The sequence below is a fragment of the Vigna unguiculata genome, chromosome 6 (assembly GCF_037176805.1).
Source record: "Vigna unguiculata cultivar grain cowpea cultivar isolate G323 ecotype 2 chromosome 6, ASM3717680v1, whole genome shotgun sequence".
Taxonomy (NCBI): domain Eukaryota; kingdom Viridiplantae; phylum Streptophyta; class Magnoliopsida; order Fabales; family Fabaceae; genus Vigna; species Vigna unguiculata.
Window position 1 is genome coordinate 49,750,145 of NC_140797.1, and position 15,672 is coordinate 49,765,816.

A 15,672-nucleotide genomic window follows, 5' to 3' on the forward strand; every position below is an offset into this window, starting at 1 on the left:
AAAAGAAAGAACATTTGGTTGGTTTGGTTTGAGATACCAAGTTTATTATTATTGATTGAAATCAATTTCCTTTCTGCACTCTATTATTATCTTCAAATATTTTTTTTTCTTTGAAACCTTCATAATTATTTATTATTCCAAATATAATTTATAATATAACTTACGTCTACCCTTTAACAGAAAAATCAATAAAACTAATGACATATTTGTGATTGTTTGTATTTGTATTTGTTTACTCACATCAATTACATCTTTGCAAACTTTTAAAATGTTTTTACTCACTTTTTCTTTAACTCGAAAAACTTTTGCATTTACTATAGATAATGTCAAATTGCACCATATAAATGAAAACATATCACATTACTGAGTCAATTTTGAGAAATTCACTTTGCAATGTAACCTCACCCCTTTCATTTCTTCTTTCATTCTTTCTTGAACTTTTCTCTAAGTTTATGATTCAAATCTTTGTCTTTTCCAAAATTTAATCGCACTTTAGTAGCTAAGGAACCATAGAGTATTTTTACTCGATAAATTTTTTAAACAAAGTGAATTTTTGTTCACTTTATATATTTCTTTTTCTATTACTTTTACATGATTTTGTTACCAATTTTGATGATATCAGTTAATAAAAGTGATAATTTAAGTTTGTTTTTTGAAAATTTCTGCCTTGAGAATAATTATCGCAGGCAAATAGAACTATTTATGTTTTTTAATAAAACTTTAGGACAATAGATTTGAATATGAAAGTGATGTGGTAACGATATCATGAATTTTATGCTGAGATTGTGGTTGGTTAAAATTTCGTAACCTTAATCAAGTTTTGTTTAACAAATTATTGTTTAACATGTTTAAATTGGGTACTCTTGTGGATATATTAATCTAATGACCAAATCATTCTATAACTTTTTCTTAAAAGAGAGTTTTGAATATAGTTTACACAAGTAGAGTATATTTATATAACATTTTTTATGATAAAATATGATTTAGTTAAGAGACCAAAAATGATGTTTGAGTAAATCATGGTTTGCATTAATCGATCTTTCAAAATTATATTATTGAAATACTTTTGAAACAATCCTTAAAGTTAATTTTTCTATATTTTCAATCAAGTGAAGGATATTTACTCAACGAAAATAAAACAGAGACCCAAACCTTAATCTTTGTCCTATTTTTCGCTAAAGCAAGAGATTGCTTGCTTAGGAAAACATATATAGAGTTGAAAATTACCTTACTTTTAGTTCTATTTGCACTTCAGTGAAAATAACACCATAATTCAACTTAGTTTCTGTCTAATTTTCGTTTAGATGAGCATAATTTTGTTGAAGCTTTTTTTTTATTATTATTTGATGAATTGTATTTGAATGTTTATTATAAATGTTAGATGAATATTAGGTTGCATATTATATTGAGTTGGAATTTTGTTTAAGTGAATTTTGTTATACGAAAATGGTTATTGAAAAAAAGATAAAACTTATATGAATTTTTAATTACATATTTGAGATGATATATATGTGAATTGTTATTTGATTTTAGTATTAATTATTAATACCTATGTTATAAAAAATATCTACTTACTTCAGTGATAGTCCATTTGTTTCATGAAAAAGAAGAGTCTGGATGTACTCTGCACAAACCAATGAAAATTTGCGCTACAATCAAGATAGAATTAACATCTTAACTTTTTTTTGGAAGAAAGTGAATAGTAATTATATAAAATAATATTTATGTATTAAAATATAATATCTGAATGTATTACAAATTTATAGTAATTTTTAATTTATTGAACATATGAGATGATTCACTAACTTTTATTTTAATTTTTAATTTTTTATTATTTTTTCTTAATTTAAACAACCTCAATTTCCCCGATTTTTATTTTCAAATTCATCATCTAATTCAAACACAAAGTTATTTTCATAATCTATGTAGTATTTTGAGAAAAAAAAATGAAATTATATTTGGATAAACATGTTAAAAGTGAGCCAACCCGGCTCACACGGGCTGGTTCACCACGAGCCGGGTTGAAAATGAGTGAACCCAACTCGGTTCACTTTATGGTAAGCCAGAAATTTTGTAACTCGACTCAACCCACCACAGGTTAGTGGGTTAAGTGGATTGGTTCACCAACCCACCTAAAAAACTTATTTTTTTGTTTTTTAGTATTCAAATATTTAAATAAAATTTTAAGTAACCTATGAGATGACAATTATAGTTAAATCAAGAACCAATGTTGTGATTATTCTCACCACCAATATATGAAGAATTATTTACAAAAAAGTATCTATATAGTCTAAGAAAGTATGACTAATATTACAAATTTTCTATCATGTTATTCAACAAAATATAAATAAAAAAACTATACATTTTTTTTCATACTAATTTATAAAAAATTTGTTTATAAGATGATTACTAGTAATTTATTATAAAGATTATAGTTAAAGATTAAAGTATTAACATATATAACCTGACAATCAAATTAGTTAAATATTCAAACTATTCAAATATAATTAAACAACATTCTAGCATTTAAAAATATGAAATTTTGAACAAATATAATAGGAGTAGTAAATAATTATTAAAAAAATTAAAAGAAAATTTAAAAAAATTGAAAAAAAATTGTAAAAAGATGTTTGTGGGTTAAGTGAATCGGGTTGAGTTCAACCCACTCTTGAAAAAGTTAAATTTTTCTCAATCCAACCCGACTCGAACCCGTAAGGAACTGAGTTGACTCACGGATTGAAACCCATTTTGACATCTCTATATTTGGGTGCCCAATTACGGTGGACACCGAAATAATATTTTACTATTTATACATACAAGTGTTATTCATACATACATAGATGCGAGACAGCATGAAAATAATGTTCGTAATATTATTTATTTGGCTTAAATAGTCATTTGGTCATAGTTTTGGTCGACTTTTTTTACTTTGGTCCTACTTTTGAAATTGTTTTGAATTTGGTCATACTTTTCGTTATATTTTTTCAATCAACTCCTTTCCGTTAACTCCGTCTAAATCGTTAACGGATGTGAACAGTAACTGCCACGTGTCATTTTGTGATTTTTGTGATTTTTTTTAATTTTTTTAATTTATTTTTAATTTTTTAAATTTTTTTTAAATTTTTTTTAAAATTTTTAAAATTTTTTTTAAAATTTTTTTTAATTAAAAGAAAATCCACATGTCAAGCTAATATCATGCCACGTGTCAGAATCATATTTTTATATTCAATTTGGTCATAATATTCGTTATTTATTTTCAAGTTAGTCCTAGTTTTTTTTTTAGTTTAGTATTTTTTTTCCTCTCCAAAGATAAAATATAATTTGTATATAAATGTGGCTTAATTGCAGTTGTATGAATATTCTTATTAAACTACATATTTTTATTAAATATTTTTAATTTAAAATTAGAGTTGGTTTAAAATTAAATATTTTTAACCTCTTAAAATTTTAAATTAGTGGTGTTATTGTTTTTTTTTTTTCGTTTTAATTTTAAACTAATGCTAATTCTAAATTAAAAATATTTAACAAAAATATGCATTTTAATATATACAAATTAAATTTTGTATCAATCTGGAGAGGAACAAAAATGTTAAATTTAAAAAAAAAATAGGACCAAATTGAAAACAATTAACGAATATTGGGACCAAATTGAATATAAAAAACTGACTCTGACACGTGGCATGATATTAGCTTGACACGTGGATTTTTTTAAAATAAAAAAAATTAAATTTAAAAAAAAATTAAAAGAAAATAAAAAATCACAAAAATGACACGTGGCATGATATGGGCTTGACACGTGTACATTTTTTTTTAAATTAAAAAAAATTTTATTTTTTTTAAAATAAAAAATATTAAAAAAAAATCAAAAAAATCACAAAATGACACGTGACAGTTACTGTTCACATCCGTTAACTATTTTAACGGTGTTAGCAAAAAGGATTTGATTGAAAAAATATAACAAAAAGTATGATCAAACTGAAAACAATTTTAAAAATAGGACTAAAATAAAAAAAGTCGACCAAAACTAAGATCAAATAACTATTTAAGCCTTTATTTTTTTATATGGTACATCTAATTCCTATATTCCATTCATATGCTTCTCTGATATAAGTTTTTCAAGTAATTTTAGTCTTCAAGTTAACAAGTTGTAATGACTTTCAATTAAATCAGATAATTTAGTCATCTTACGTATTATTTTAAAATATAAAAACACTTTATCATCATAAAATTTAAATCTTAAAACCCAAATCACAACATAGGCAAGAAAACCCCGTATAATATAAAAACACAAAAAAAAAAAAACAAAAAATGATATCTACATGGAAGTAATCAATCACATTTAGAGATACCCGTACATACAACATAAATAAAACTTATCCGTAGTGAAGTAGACATCCAAAACAACTTATCCATTTCAATAACATTTTTAAAAAATATCAGAATCGGTAAATTATAAAAATAATGATTAAACGCTCTCAAAGTTAATCTTAATTCATAAAAAAGATTAATTCATGGGAAAATATCCCAATATTTTAAAAATAATTTAATTACCTGCATTTTCAATAGTTTGTAAAGTGAACCACTGTTGATGAAATTCATGATATTAGGATGAAGGGTAAAATCCGAAAAACCTAAAATTATGCGAGAAAATGAAAATTAAGAAAAAGAAAAGAAAAGTGGAAAGTGGGTAGAGGGAAGGTTGAAGAAGGAGGAATAATTGGTATTATTGTATAGATGTAAAGGAAAAGGTGGAATGGAATAAATAAGAAGAGAGAATGGAAGTGAAGAAGAAGAAGAGATGAGAATGGTTGAAAGTGAGAGAGAGTAAGATGCAATTCCACTGCTTTCATTCTCACCACAAACTGACACTTCCACTTCAACAAGGTCACTCTCACCTCTTCTCTTCACAACCATTATCTTCTTTCCCTTCTTTCTCCTCTCTCCTCTCTCCACCGATCTCCCTTCGCTTTTCCCTTTCCGATTAGATCTGATCCATTTCTCATCCATCGTCGCAAACACTTCTTCCTCATCTTCATCCATGGCCTCCGCTAGCCTCGGAAGTGGTGGGGTCGGCAGTTCCAGGTCCGTTAACGCCGCCTTCAGGGGTTCTTCCAGTTCCGTCGATTGGCTTGGCAGAGAGATGCTCGAGATGAGATTGAGAGACCACGACGACGATAGAGTCAGTACACTGTTAATTTTTTTTTTCTTTTTTTTTTTTTTAATTCAAGAAGCATCTCGAATTCATCTTTTTCCTGTTCCATTCTCTTCGTTAATTTTAGAATATAGCTCGTAGACACCACTTTCAAACAGAAGTTTTGAAAACACCGTCTCCCGAAATTTTAATTTTCTTCTACTGTTTCTTTTTCAGTAAGTTTCAATTGCTTTGTCTTTGTATTTTTGCAGGATAGTGAGCCGGACGTCATTGATGGTGTGGGTGCTGAGACCGGGCACGTCATAAGAACCAGTATCGGTGGCCGAAATGGTCAATCTAAACAGGTTAAAAGAATCACTTTCTGGTCGTTTGGTGTTTGACAATTCTCGAATTCTCGAGGTTCTGGAATCATAGTTGAACTGTTGACAACCGGCAAGTTTTGTCTGACACCAGTTTTTTTGTTTGAGTTGACAGAATGTCAGTTATATTGCAGAACACGTGGTCGGAACAGGCTCTTTTGGTGTTGTTTTCCAGGTGAGACATACCTACTTGGTTTGATTTTGATATCTTTTGTGAACCCCGTGCTGTCGACGTATGACATTCTGATACCTTTTTCATTTTATTAATGCTTTTATCAGGCAAAATGTAGAGAAACGGGAGAGATTGTAGCCATCAAGAAGGTTCTCCAGGACAAGCGCTACAAGAATAGAGAGTTACAAATTATGCAAATGCTGGATCATCCAAATATTGTTGCCCTACGGCATTGTTTCTTCTCAACAACTGACAAGGAAGAAGTTTACTTGAATCTTGTCCTTGAATATGTTCCTGAAACCGTGAATCGCATCGCAAGGAGCTACAGCAGGATTAACCAGCGAATGCCTTTGATATATGTAAAGCTTTATACCTACCAGGTATGTGATTGCTTCCTTCCTGTTAGATCTGGAAATGAAAAACTGGAAATTCATATAATAATAGCATGAAGCAATCCCTTGGGTATTTCAATTTATAAATATCGTACATGTGTTAAAGTGTTAATAGTCGCATATTAATAGCCCATGAAGTGCTAACTCGCCCCTTGTTAACCCTGCTTTGATTGTTTTTCTTAAACTTTCATGTTAAAATTCCCCAGCTTTAGCTATGTCTGATATGAAGATTTTGAGTTCCAGTTTCATCTATGGATTTCTTTTTCAAAGGAATTGTTAAAAAAAGGGGAAAAAATAGTGGATATTGCTTTTTGTGCATGAGAAACAGTCTTGCAGAACGAAAGTGAGAAATTGTGTCATTTACACATTCTAAATCCTTATTATTTTCTTGCCCATTTATATCTTTATTTCTTCTTTTCTCTGGTTTTGGCTGCAGATTTGCAGGGCCCTTGCTTATATACATAACTGCATTGGTATATGTCACCGTGACATCAAACCTCAGAACCTACTTGTAAGACAATTCTGAGTTATTGATTTATTTGTTGTGTGAAACTTATTTTGTATATAGTATTTCTCTCTTACTGCACTCATCTATTATGATATTATTTATTATTTATTTTTAGCATTCTTATATCTGATATAAATCTACACTGAAAGGGAAGTAGGAAGCACTAGTGAACTCCAATAAATATTTTGTGATCAACAACAACCAAGCCTTTTCCCTTTAGGTATGGTTGACCACATGAACCAAATGATGTCATTATGTTCTATCATAAATCTTATACAAAAACAAAAACATTGAACTCTAAATCCTTTTTAATGGTTTCAGCTATAGCTTTTCTCAATCTCCCTTTGTCTAACAAATTAACGATTGGATTGCCTTTTATCCAGTCTACTCTCCCAACTAGGGCTTCTACATGTCTTCTCCACACATGTTTACGCATCCCTCTTTCAATATGTTCTCAAGCAAATAATCACACGGCTTATTCCGTTCAATTTTAATTTTATTATTCTTGAAATGTCTGCCTGACTGCTTGGTCCCACATCCTCCCATGTCTCTGCATGTGTGAATTAAGGTGATTTTATATTTGTAAGTCTTGTTAAATGTAGTCTGCTTTAATCAGTTGATGATGTCTGAATTTTCCTTTAATTTGCATTGAAGTTGATGGTTTTGTGAATGCTGGTCGTACTTTATAATATCACTTTAATTGTTTGTTCGGAAGCCCAGTATTGGCTTCATATTACTAATAAAGTGTCCTAACCAATTGGTCAAAGAAATTCAGTACCATGTTATGTCCAACTTCCTATAGCTCGAGCTATTAAGTTAGAGAGGCACCAGCTGCACAGCAATAATAGCTTGATTTTACTAATAACATGTCCTGATCACTTAGTCAAAGAAATTCAGTACCATTTTCTGGTCCAACTTCCTAAAAGCTTGAGCTATTAAGTTAGAGAGGTTGAAGCTGCACAGCAACAATGGCTTTATTTTACCAACACTCTGTTAAATCTCTATGCGAAAATCTTGTTTCATTGTTTTGTAGTTAAAATTATGTAGTTCTGATTATTTGGATTGTCAAACTTTAACTTTTTGTAAAAAGAAAATTAATATCTAGATCTTTTGGAATAAATTCTTATATAATGTGAAAGATAAGTGAAGCTTTTATAATCATTTTGACTGGCTTAACAGCCTAACTGAAAGATGATAGAGTATGTAGCAAATATACTTGTATGGCATCTGTTACTATTTGTTTGACTCAAATGTATGTTGCTCATGTCAGGTGAATCCCCATACTCATCAGCTGAAACTATGTGATTTTGGTAGTGCAAAAGTGTTGGTAAGATATTGATTTAAGTGCACTGTTGGTTGATGGAAGCTACATTTTTTGTCCTTGAGTTTCATCCATATTCTTCTAATACATCAGGTAAAAGGAGAACCAAATGTTTCTTACATCTGTTCAAGATACTACCGTGCTCCGGAACTTATATTTGGGGCCACCGAATATACAACTGCCATAGACATATGGTCTACTGGTTGCGTAATGGCTGAATTACTCCTTGGACAGGTAATGTAGTTCTTGAAAAATTGTGACTACATTTTTCTCATTTCATCGTTTATCTGTTTCATTGTGTTTTTCCTGAAGTTCAAGTTGGTTTGCAGCCATTGTTTCCTGGGGAGAGTGGAGTTGATCAGCTAGTTGAAATCATCAAGGTAAGGATTTACCATATGGTTTTCAATTAATCTGGATTTTGCTATCCTAGATGTGAATATATTTTTTAGATGTTATATGCACACCAAATTCAGTTTGGTCCACCAGAAACGGTGTATGCCCTGAGGATTTGTACATTTTCTCTGCATCCTGGCTCAATGAAAGGAATGTATTTATTTTCTTTAGAGCAACGATTGTAGTCTTAGATGTACAAATATTCTGCTATGCTTGTTCTTCTCGTCTTGGTTTGAGAGAAATATACCAAACAAAAAGTAAATTTTCCTTTACTAGTACATTTTTGTATTTTGAAGTTCTCAAGTTCTTTCATTGTTCTGGTATAAAGTTTTACCGTTCACTATTCTCACAATAGAGTCATGAACAAATACATTTAATTATTTTTATTTCAGGTTTTGGGAACTCCAACTAGGGAGGAGATAAAGTGCATGAACCCTAATTATACTGAGTTTAAGTTTCCACAGATAAAACCTCATCCATGGCACAAGGTTCTTTCTCTCATCTTCTTTCTTGCATTCTGTAACTTCCCATGAATGTAGTAATTCAGGATTTAGGCTAAATTTCCTTTTGCTAATTCATTGCCTAGAACAGCTGTATTTTAATCATTGTTGAACCTATACCGTACTGATACTATGCACTTCATAAACGATATGTGAAGTAGTCTTCTTTGAGCAAGTATTTCAATATGATATTATTATAATGTGGCAGAACTTTTTGTGTTTTTCTCTCACAAGCAGTAGGACCTACATTTTCTTTTGATTTAGTTTTTTTTTTTCCCATTTCCTAGTTGTATTGTAGTTTAATTGTGGAGGTTGCAGGTTGATATAAATTGTTTTGGTTGTAAGTTATTGGGGCATTAAAAGGAGTTGAATATAGATCAAGGAGTCAGCCCTTTTCTGGGTTTGGTTTGTCTGCCATACTGGATATGCATGGGAGTGGATTAGTGCAGTACTACTGATAGTTGTAGGTAGATACAGGAGGGTAGGACAGTAGTACTTGGACAAAAGTTAAAATTGTAATGGGCTACATTTTTCAAACATGGTCGCAGTTTCCCAATGCTTGGCGAGGGATTGAGGACTCCTTTCAGCATTCTAAGATGAAGGATAGGCATTAATATCTTGGTTGAATCGATGCTATATATTGGTCCTTCTAATGCGTGTGTGCACGCGTGAAGCTTTTCAATTTGAGCATATGCGAAGTATTAGTAAAACGTGTGAATGAGAGATTTACAGTGATATTATCCTGATTTTATAGGTCTTTCAGAAACGTTTACCTCCAGAAGCAGTGGACCTTGTGTGTAGGTTCTTTCAGTACTCTCCCAATTTGAGATGCACTGCGGTAAGTTGAATGTCTCCAATGTTTTTATAATTTACTTTTCTCTTTTGTAAATTTGTTTGACTATTATGATGTTGTGGCTCTGCAGTTGGAGGCTTGCATTCATCCATTTTTTGATGAATTGAGGGACCCCAACACCCGTCTTCCTAATGGTCGACCACTTCCTCCACTTTTCAATTTTAAATCTCAGGGTGAGTTTAATCAGCTTCCTCATATCTCACCACAATCTACTAATGATTCGTATTAATTAGTGTGGGTTTTAGTCCCTATGGTTTGGGATCTTGGGGTTACAAAACAAATTTTGTCATACTAATTTTCTGGTTGTTCATTTATGCAGAACTTTCTGGCATACCCCCTGATGTTATCAATCTTCTTATTCCAGAGCATGCGCGTAAACAGAACTTATTTATGGCTTTGCACACTTAGCTATTTTACTCTCTCTAAGTTGTTGTCAATTACTAGCAGGCTGTAAATTATCTGGTGCATCGGAGAAAAACTCCCCACAAAGAGTTCCTAGAATTATATTTTATTATATATAATATAATATAATATAATATAATATAATATATAGCATGATTTTTTTTTTTTTCTTTTTGGAATTTTATTATCAAAAGGTGTTGTTTTTTTTATTCTTGTTGAGGAGACGTTTTCATGTATATTTATGCCATTGGTTATTCGAGGCCCTCTTTTTTTTTTTTTCTATCAAAAATAAAAAGAATATATATAAATATATAACGATATTTATAAAGAATTTCGCATAGATTTGTTAAGGATTGAGCAAATTAAAAAAAATTAGGACATTTTCTTATATGATCAAATCTAAAATCACGGGATTGAAAATATGATTTTAAGAGTTTAGATGTATGACATACGACATACTAGGATAGTATAATTTTAAGCTGTGCATGGTTTAATGTGTGAAGGCATATTGAAATAATTTGATCCATCTAGTGTAGTTTGTCTGATCATGCCATTGCAGGAATCATGCTGATTTTTTATTCCTCTCGTGAGAGTTGAAAATGCATTTCTCACATGCCTTCAAAATTTATCCCTCAATATTTTATCTCCTATCTAATACTTTCTTTTACTAATAACTAGTTTTAAGCACGTCTAGATATTTGTCTGTATATTTTTAGGTAAGTAAATATATATTATATTAAAAAAAATTAGAGGTCGAAGAAAAAAAAATAATAACTATTTTAAAGTTTATAATTAAATTTTAAATATAAATAATAAATAATTTTAAGTTTATAATTAAGTTTCAAAATATAATGGACGTGAAAAATATTTATTAGTTTAGAAAATTAATATGTCTGTATAAATTGTTAGAGTATGTTTCTTTATTAATATAAAAGATAGAACATGTAAAAAAAATGTAAAATAGACTCTTTAAAAATACTAAAAATGGGCTATGAAAAATATATGGAGTATAGTTGTTAAAATTTTTCTGAATAATAAGGACTTGACAATAAATTAAAATCATAAAAATATGATTACATTAACCACTGTTATTATATTTTCTAAATTAGTTTTTCCAATCTTACTTATGTCTATGATATATTCTTATCAACAAAACCATTTTATTGTGACAATATTTGAAAAACAAAATCATAAGCTTTTACATTTGCTTCGGTCTAAAAGTCACATCAATAGTTTAATATAAATATTATCGCAAAAGTTCATTATTACAAAAGTTCAAGTAAAGGCAATAAATATTTAAAACAAAATAAATCTTTATTAAAAATTGAGAACCAACAAATTCCTAAAAAATAGAGATCCTAAACTATATTGAAAGTAGTTAGTATAAATATATTATATACATCGTTCATAAGAGGAAATTAAACAGAACCACAACCTGTATTACCACAAAGTTAGCCCATTAGTAACTAAATTAATATTTAACCACACAAATCTTAGTTAAAAAAATATTATTTTAAAATATTTAAACCATTAAGTCCAAAAAATGTAAGATCTAAAAATAGTATTCAAAAGCACCTAAACTGGCAAAAGTAGATTGGTATAAATTGGGACAATAAAAGTTCCAACATAGAAAAGAACGACAAAATATATATATATATATATATATATATTTATTTTTATTTTTTTCAATCCTAAACCTATGTTATAAAAATCACAATTCTCATTCAAAAATTAAAGGAAGAAAACAAAAAATAAACCAACTTTAGACTAACCGAAGGCGAATAGAGAAAAAACCCTAACCGATTTCCTATTGTTTTTTTGTATGACCGTTTACTTCATTCTAACACACAAACACAGTCTACATCTTCTATAAGAACATAAGGAACATGAATATTTGGTAGAGAAAACTTAGCAAAATGGAACATTTTTGGTATTTCTACATAGCAAATGACTGAAAAATCACTGAAATGGAATGTGTCAATAATATAAATATGAACTATTGGGTAATTTTATAGTATCTTATTTTTTTTTTATAATTATAACAGATAAGGCATTTACATAAAACTAAAAATTTGAGAACTAAAATTATAATTGAAAATATGATGGATAATAAATCTAAACGTTGGAAAAAAATATGAAGTGTGAAAAAAAAAAATGAAAAAGTACTAGAGTGTAGTAGTAGGTTGTAGCGATTTGTTTGTTATGAAAAAAAAAAATGAAATGAGGAAATTGAGATGGTTCTAGAATAAGCACACGTGGCTGCACAGAGGACGTAACATAACCCTCATCCTCTCCCAAACCAAAACCCTCCTTCCTTCTTATTTATTTTTCATCAGCCCTTCTTCTTGCGTGGACTCTCCTACCTCACCCTTACCTTTTCACGCTCCCATCTCTCTCTCTCTCTCTCTCTCCCCGCCCAATTATCAGATTAGGGTTTCGCCCGTAACAAACATGGCTTGCTCAAACGCTCAAATACACGGCCTTGGAACCCCCTCCTTCGCCAGTTCCCGAACCCTATTCTTGGGTCAGAGGCTAAATACCAAGGCCTTCATCAAGGTCAAGAGCAGACCCAGGAGGGTAGGTCGTCTCCGCGTCGTCAATGAGAAAGTCGTCGGCATCGACTTGGGAACAACTAACTCCGCCGTCGCCGCCATGGAAGGCGGCAAGCCCACCATCATCACCAACGCCGAGGGTCAAAGAACCACCCCCTCCGTTGTCGCCTACACCAAGAGCGGCGATAGACTCGTTGGCCAAATCGCCAAGCGTCAGGCCGTCGTTAACCCGGAGAACACTTTCTTCTCCGTCAAGAGGTTCATTGGCAGGAAGATGTCCGAGGTCGACGAGGAGTCCAAGCAGGTCTCTTACAGAGTCATCAGAGATGACAACGGCAACGTCAAACTCGACTGTCCCGCCATTGGTAAACAGTTCGCTGCCGAGGAAATTTCTGCCCAGGTCACCTTTCTCTTTCTTTTCTTTATATTTTCTCATTCACGATGTTAATTGCTGGGTTGCTGTGTTATTGATACCTACATGTGCGCTGTTTAGGTCTTGAGGAAGCTTGTGGACGATGCTTCCAAGTTTTTGAACGATAAAGTGACCAAGGCTGTTGTTACCGTCCCTGCTTATTTTAATGACTCGCAAAGGACTGCTACCAAGGATGCCGGCAGGATTGCTGGTCTGGAGGTTCTCAGGATTATCAACGAACCAACTGCTGCATCCTTGGCCTATGGTTTCGAAAGGAAAAACAATGAAACTATCTTGGTCTTTGACCTCGGAGGTGGTACGTTTGATGTCTCGGTGCTTGAGGTTGGCGATGGAGTGTTTGAGGTGCTGTCTACTTCTGGGGATACACATCTGGGTGGTGATGACTTTGATAAGGTTGCCTTGCCCTTCTTTCTGATCCTGAGAATTCTAGAAAATTTAGTTAATTGTGGTTTGCTTACTCTTTTCTGTTGCATCCTTCTTTGGCTATAGAGAATTGTTGACTGGCTGGCTTCCAATTTCAAGAGAGATGAAGGCATCGACCTTTTGAAAGACAAACAAGCTCTTCAGCGTCTCACCGAGACAGCAGAGAAAGCTAAAATGGAACTCTCATCATTGACTCAGACTAACATTAGGTATTTACCTTTCTCGTATGGGCATCTACTACACACGTCCTTGTATTCTTTTTCCCATTGCATTTTATGACATCTTGTGCTAATTAAGCAAACCACTGAGATATTGTGCCTATGTTTTCAGTTTACCATTCATTACTGCTACAGCAGATGGTCCCAAACATATCGAGACAACAATCACAAGGGCTAAATTCGAGGAATTGTGTTCAGATCTTCTTGACAGGTAACGATAGATTTGAACTTGCTCTGAATTTTAATGAATGATAAACATAAGATTTTTGCTTTTTTCACTTAAGCACTCAAGTTTAATGGATGCCAAGCGTAAGGTTTTTGATGTTTTCACTAAAGCGGAACAAACTGTCTAAGCATGGTTGTACTTGTATGAATTGTGTTTCAGGCTCAGGACACCAGTTGAAAACTCGTTGAGGGATGCAAAGCTCTCATTTAAGGATCTTGATGAGGTTATCCTTGTGGGTGGATCAACACGTATTCCAGCCGTTCAGGAGCTTGTAAAGAAGTTGACTGGCAAGGACCCGAATGTCACTGTCAATCCCGATGAAGTGGTTGCTCTTGGAGCTGCAGTTCAGGTGAGATTTAGCTTTAATCTTTGAAGAATTGTGTAATTTGAAGGGAATGGGGAGGGGACAGAGAATGTCTCTATGCTTTGAAGAGTCTCTATTATCGTTGACCATTTTTTCCATAATTGTGCTTTTAGGCTGGTGTTTTGGCTGGAGACGTCAGCGACATTGTGCTGTTGGATGTCACTCCATTATCTTTGGGTCTGGAAACTCTAGGTGGTGTGATGACCAAAATTATCCCTAGAAACACCACTCTTCCCACATCGAAGTCCGAGGTTTTCTCTACCGCTGCTGATGGACAGACCAGTGTAGAGATCAATGTCCTTCAGGGTGAGAGAGAATTTGTTAGGGACAATAAGTCACTTGGTAGCTTCCGGCTGGATGGTATCCCTCCTGCACCTCGTGGAGTTCCTCAGATTGAGGTGAAATTCGATATTGATGCCAATGGCATTCTCTCGGTTACTGCTATTGACAAGGGCACGGGGAAGAAGCAAGATATTACCATTACTGGTGCTAGCACCTTACCTTCAGATGAGGTATCCACTATAGTTTACAGTCTTGTATAGCCTTTGCTTATTGTTTTTGTTGGCAGTTGCTTCTTTTTGTATTATTATACGAAAGAAACGTCAATTTTATGATTATGGGAGGGGCTTTTGAAGTGGGAATGCTTACTGCTGTCTGCGGAATGAAATACAGGTGGAGAGAATGGTGAAGGAAGCTGAGAAATTTTCAAAGGAAGACAAAGAGAAGAGGGACGCTATCGACACTAAGAACCAGGCAGATTCCGTGGTATACCAGACAGAGAAACAATTGAAAGAGCTTGGAGACAAGGTTCCTGGCCCCGTCAAAGAGAAGGTTGAAGCAAAACTAGGGGAGCTTAAAGAAGCAATTTCTGGGGGTTCGACCCAAACTATTAAGGATGCCATGGCTGCCCTCAATCAGGAAGTTATGCAGCTTGGTCAGTCCCTTTACAACCAGCCAGGAGCTGCTGGTGCAGGAGGCCCTACTCCCCCACCTGGTGCCGATGCTGGCCCTTCAGAATCTTCCGGCAAGGGACCGGAAGGTGATGTCATCGATGCAGATTTCACCGACTCTAAATGAAAGTAGTTACCTACAGAGAGTATTTTTATTTTCCCCCCCAAATTCTTAAATGATATTTTTGTCAATGGTGAGTGGGTGCGTATTTCCTTTAAAAATAGACACGGATTTTGTAGGAACTCAGCATGTACTTAATGAAACGCATTCTTAGTATTTTTTTTCTTTTTGATAAGGATTATTGGTTTATGTTCGTTTTATTTTATGTTCCCAGTTTTACCGCAGACAATTATGTTCTGGCTCGATTGCATAATTGTACGAGTTTCCTCTTTCGAGCGATGTTGTTGGTTTCTAATCTAGTCGCATTGCTCTTTGTTGGAAATATTTATATAT

The 15,672-nt window shown here is 32.7% G+C and overlaps 2 protein-coding genes across 2 annotated transcripts; both read left to right on the plus strand.

The window, feature by feature from the left end:
* The first annotated feature begins 4,742 nt into the window (after window positions 1–4,742).
* Window positions 4,743–10,219, plus strand: SK41 (shaggy-like protein kinase 41). Its single transcript, XM_028076705.2, has 12 exons — window positions 4,743–5,179; window positions 5,404–5,496; window positions 5,627–5,686; window positions 5,791–6,063; window positions 6,512–6,586; window positions 7,854–7,910; window positions 7,998–8,138; window positions 8,234–8,284; window positions 8,690–8,785; window positions 9,552–9,635; window positions 9,721–9,823; window positions 9,970–10,219. Exons 1-12 carry the CDS (start codon window positions 5,039–5,041, stop codon window positions 10,056–10,058), a joined length of 1,263 nt encoding a protein of 420 aa, XP_027932506.1. The 5' UTR covers window positions 4,743–5,038; the 3' UTR covers window positions 10,059–10,219.
* A 2,166-nt stretch (window positions 10,220–12,385) lies between these two features.
* On the plus strand, window positions 12,386–15,514 carry CPHSC70-1 (chloroplast heat shock protein 70-1). The gene is made up of 7 exons (XM_028075032.2): window positions 12,386–13,004; window positions 13,098–13,430; window positions 13,527–13,669; window positions 13,791–13,889; window positions 14,064–14,253; window positions 14,382–14,780; window positions 14,941–15,514. Exons 1-7 carry the CDS (start codon window positions 12,504–12,506, stop codon window positions 15,343–15,345), a joined length of 2,070 nt encoding a protein of 689 aa, XP_027930833.1. The 5' UTR covers window positions 12,386–12,503; the 3' UTR covers window positions 15,346–15,514.
* Window positions 15,515–15,672: the final 158 nt, after the last annotated feature.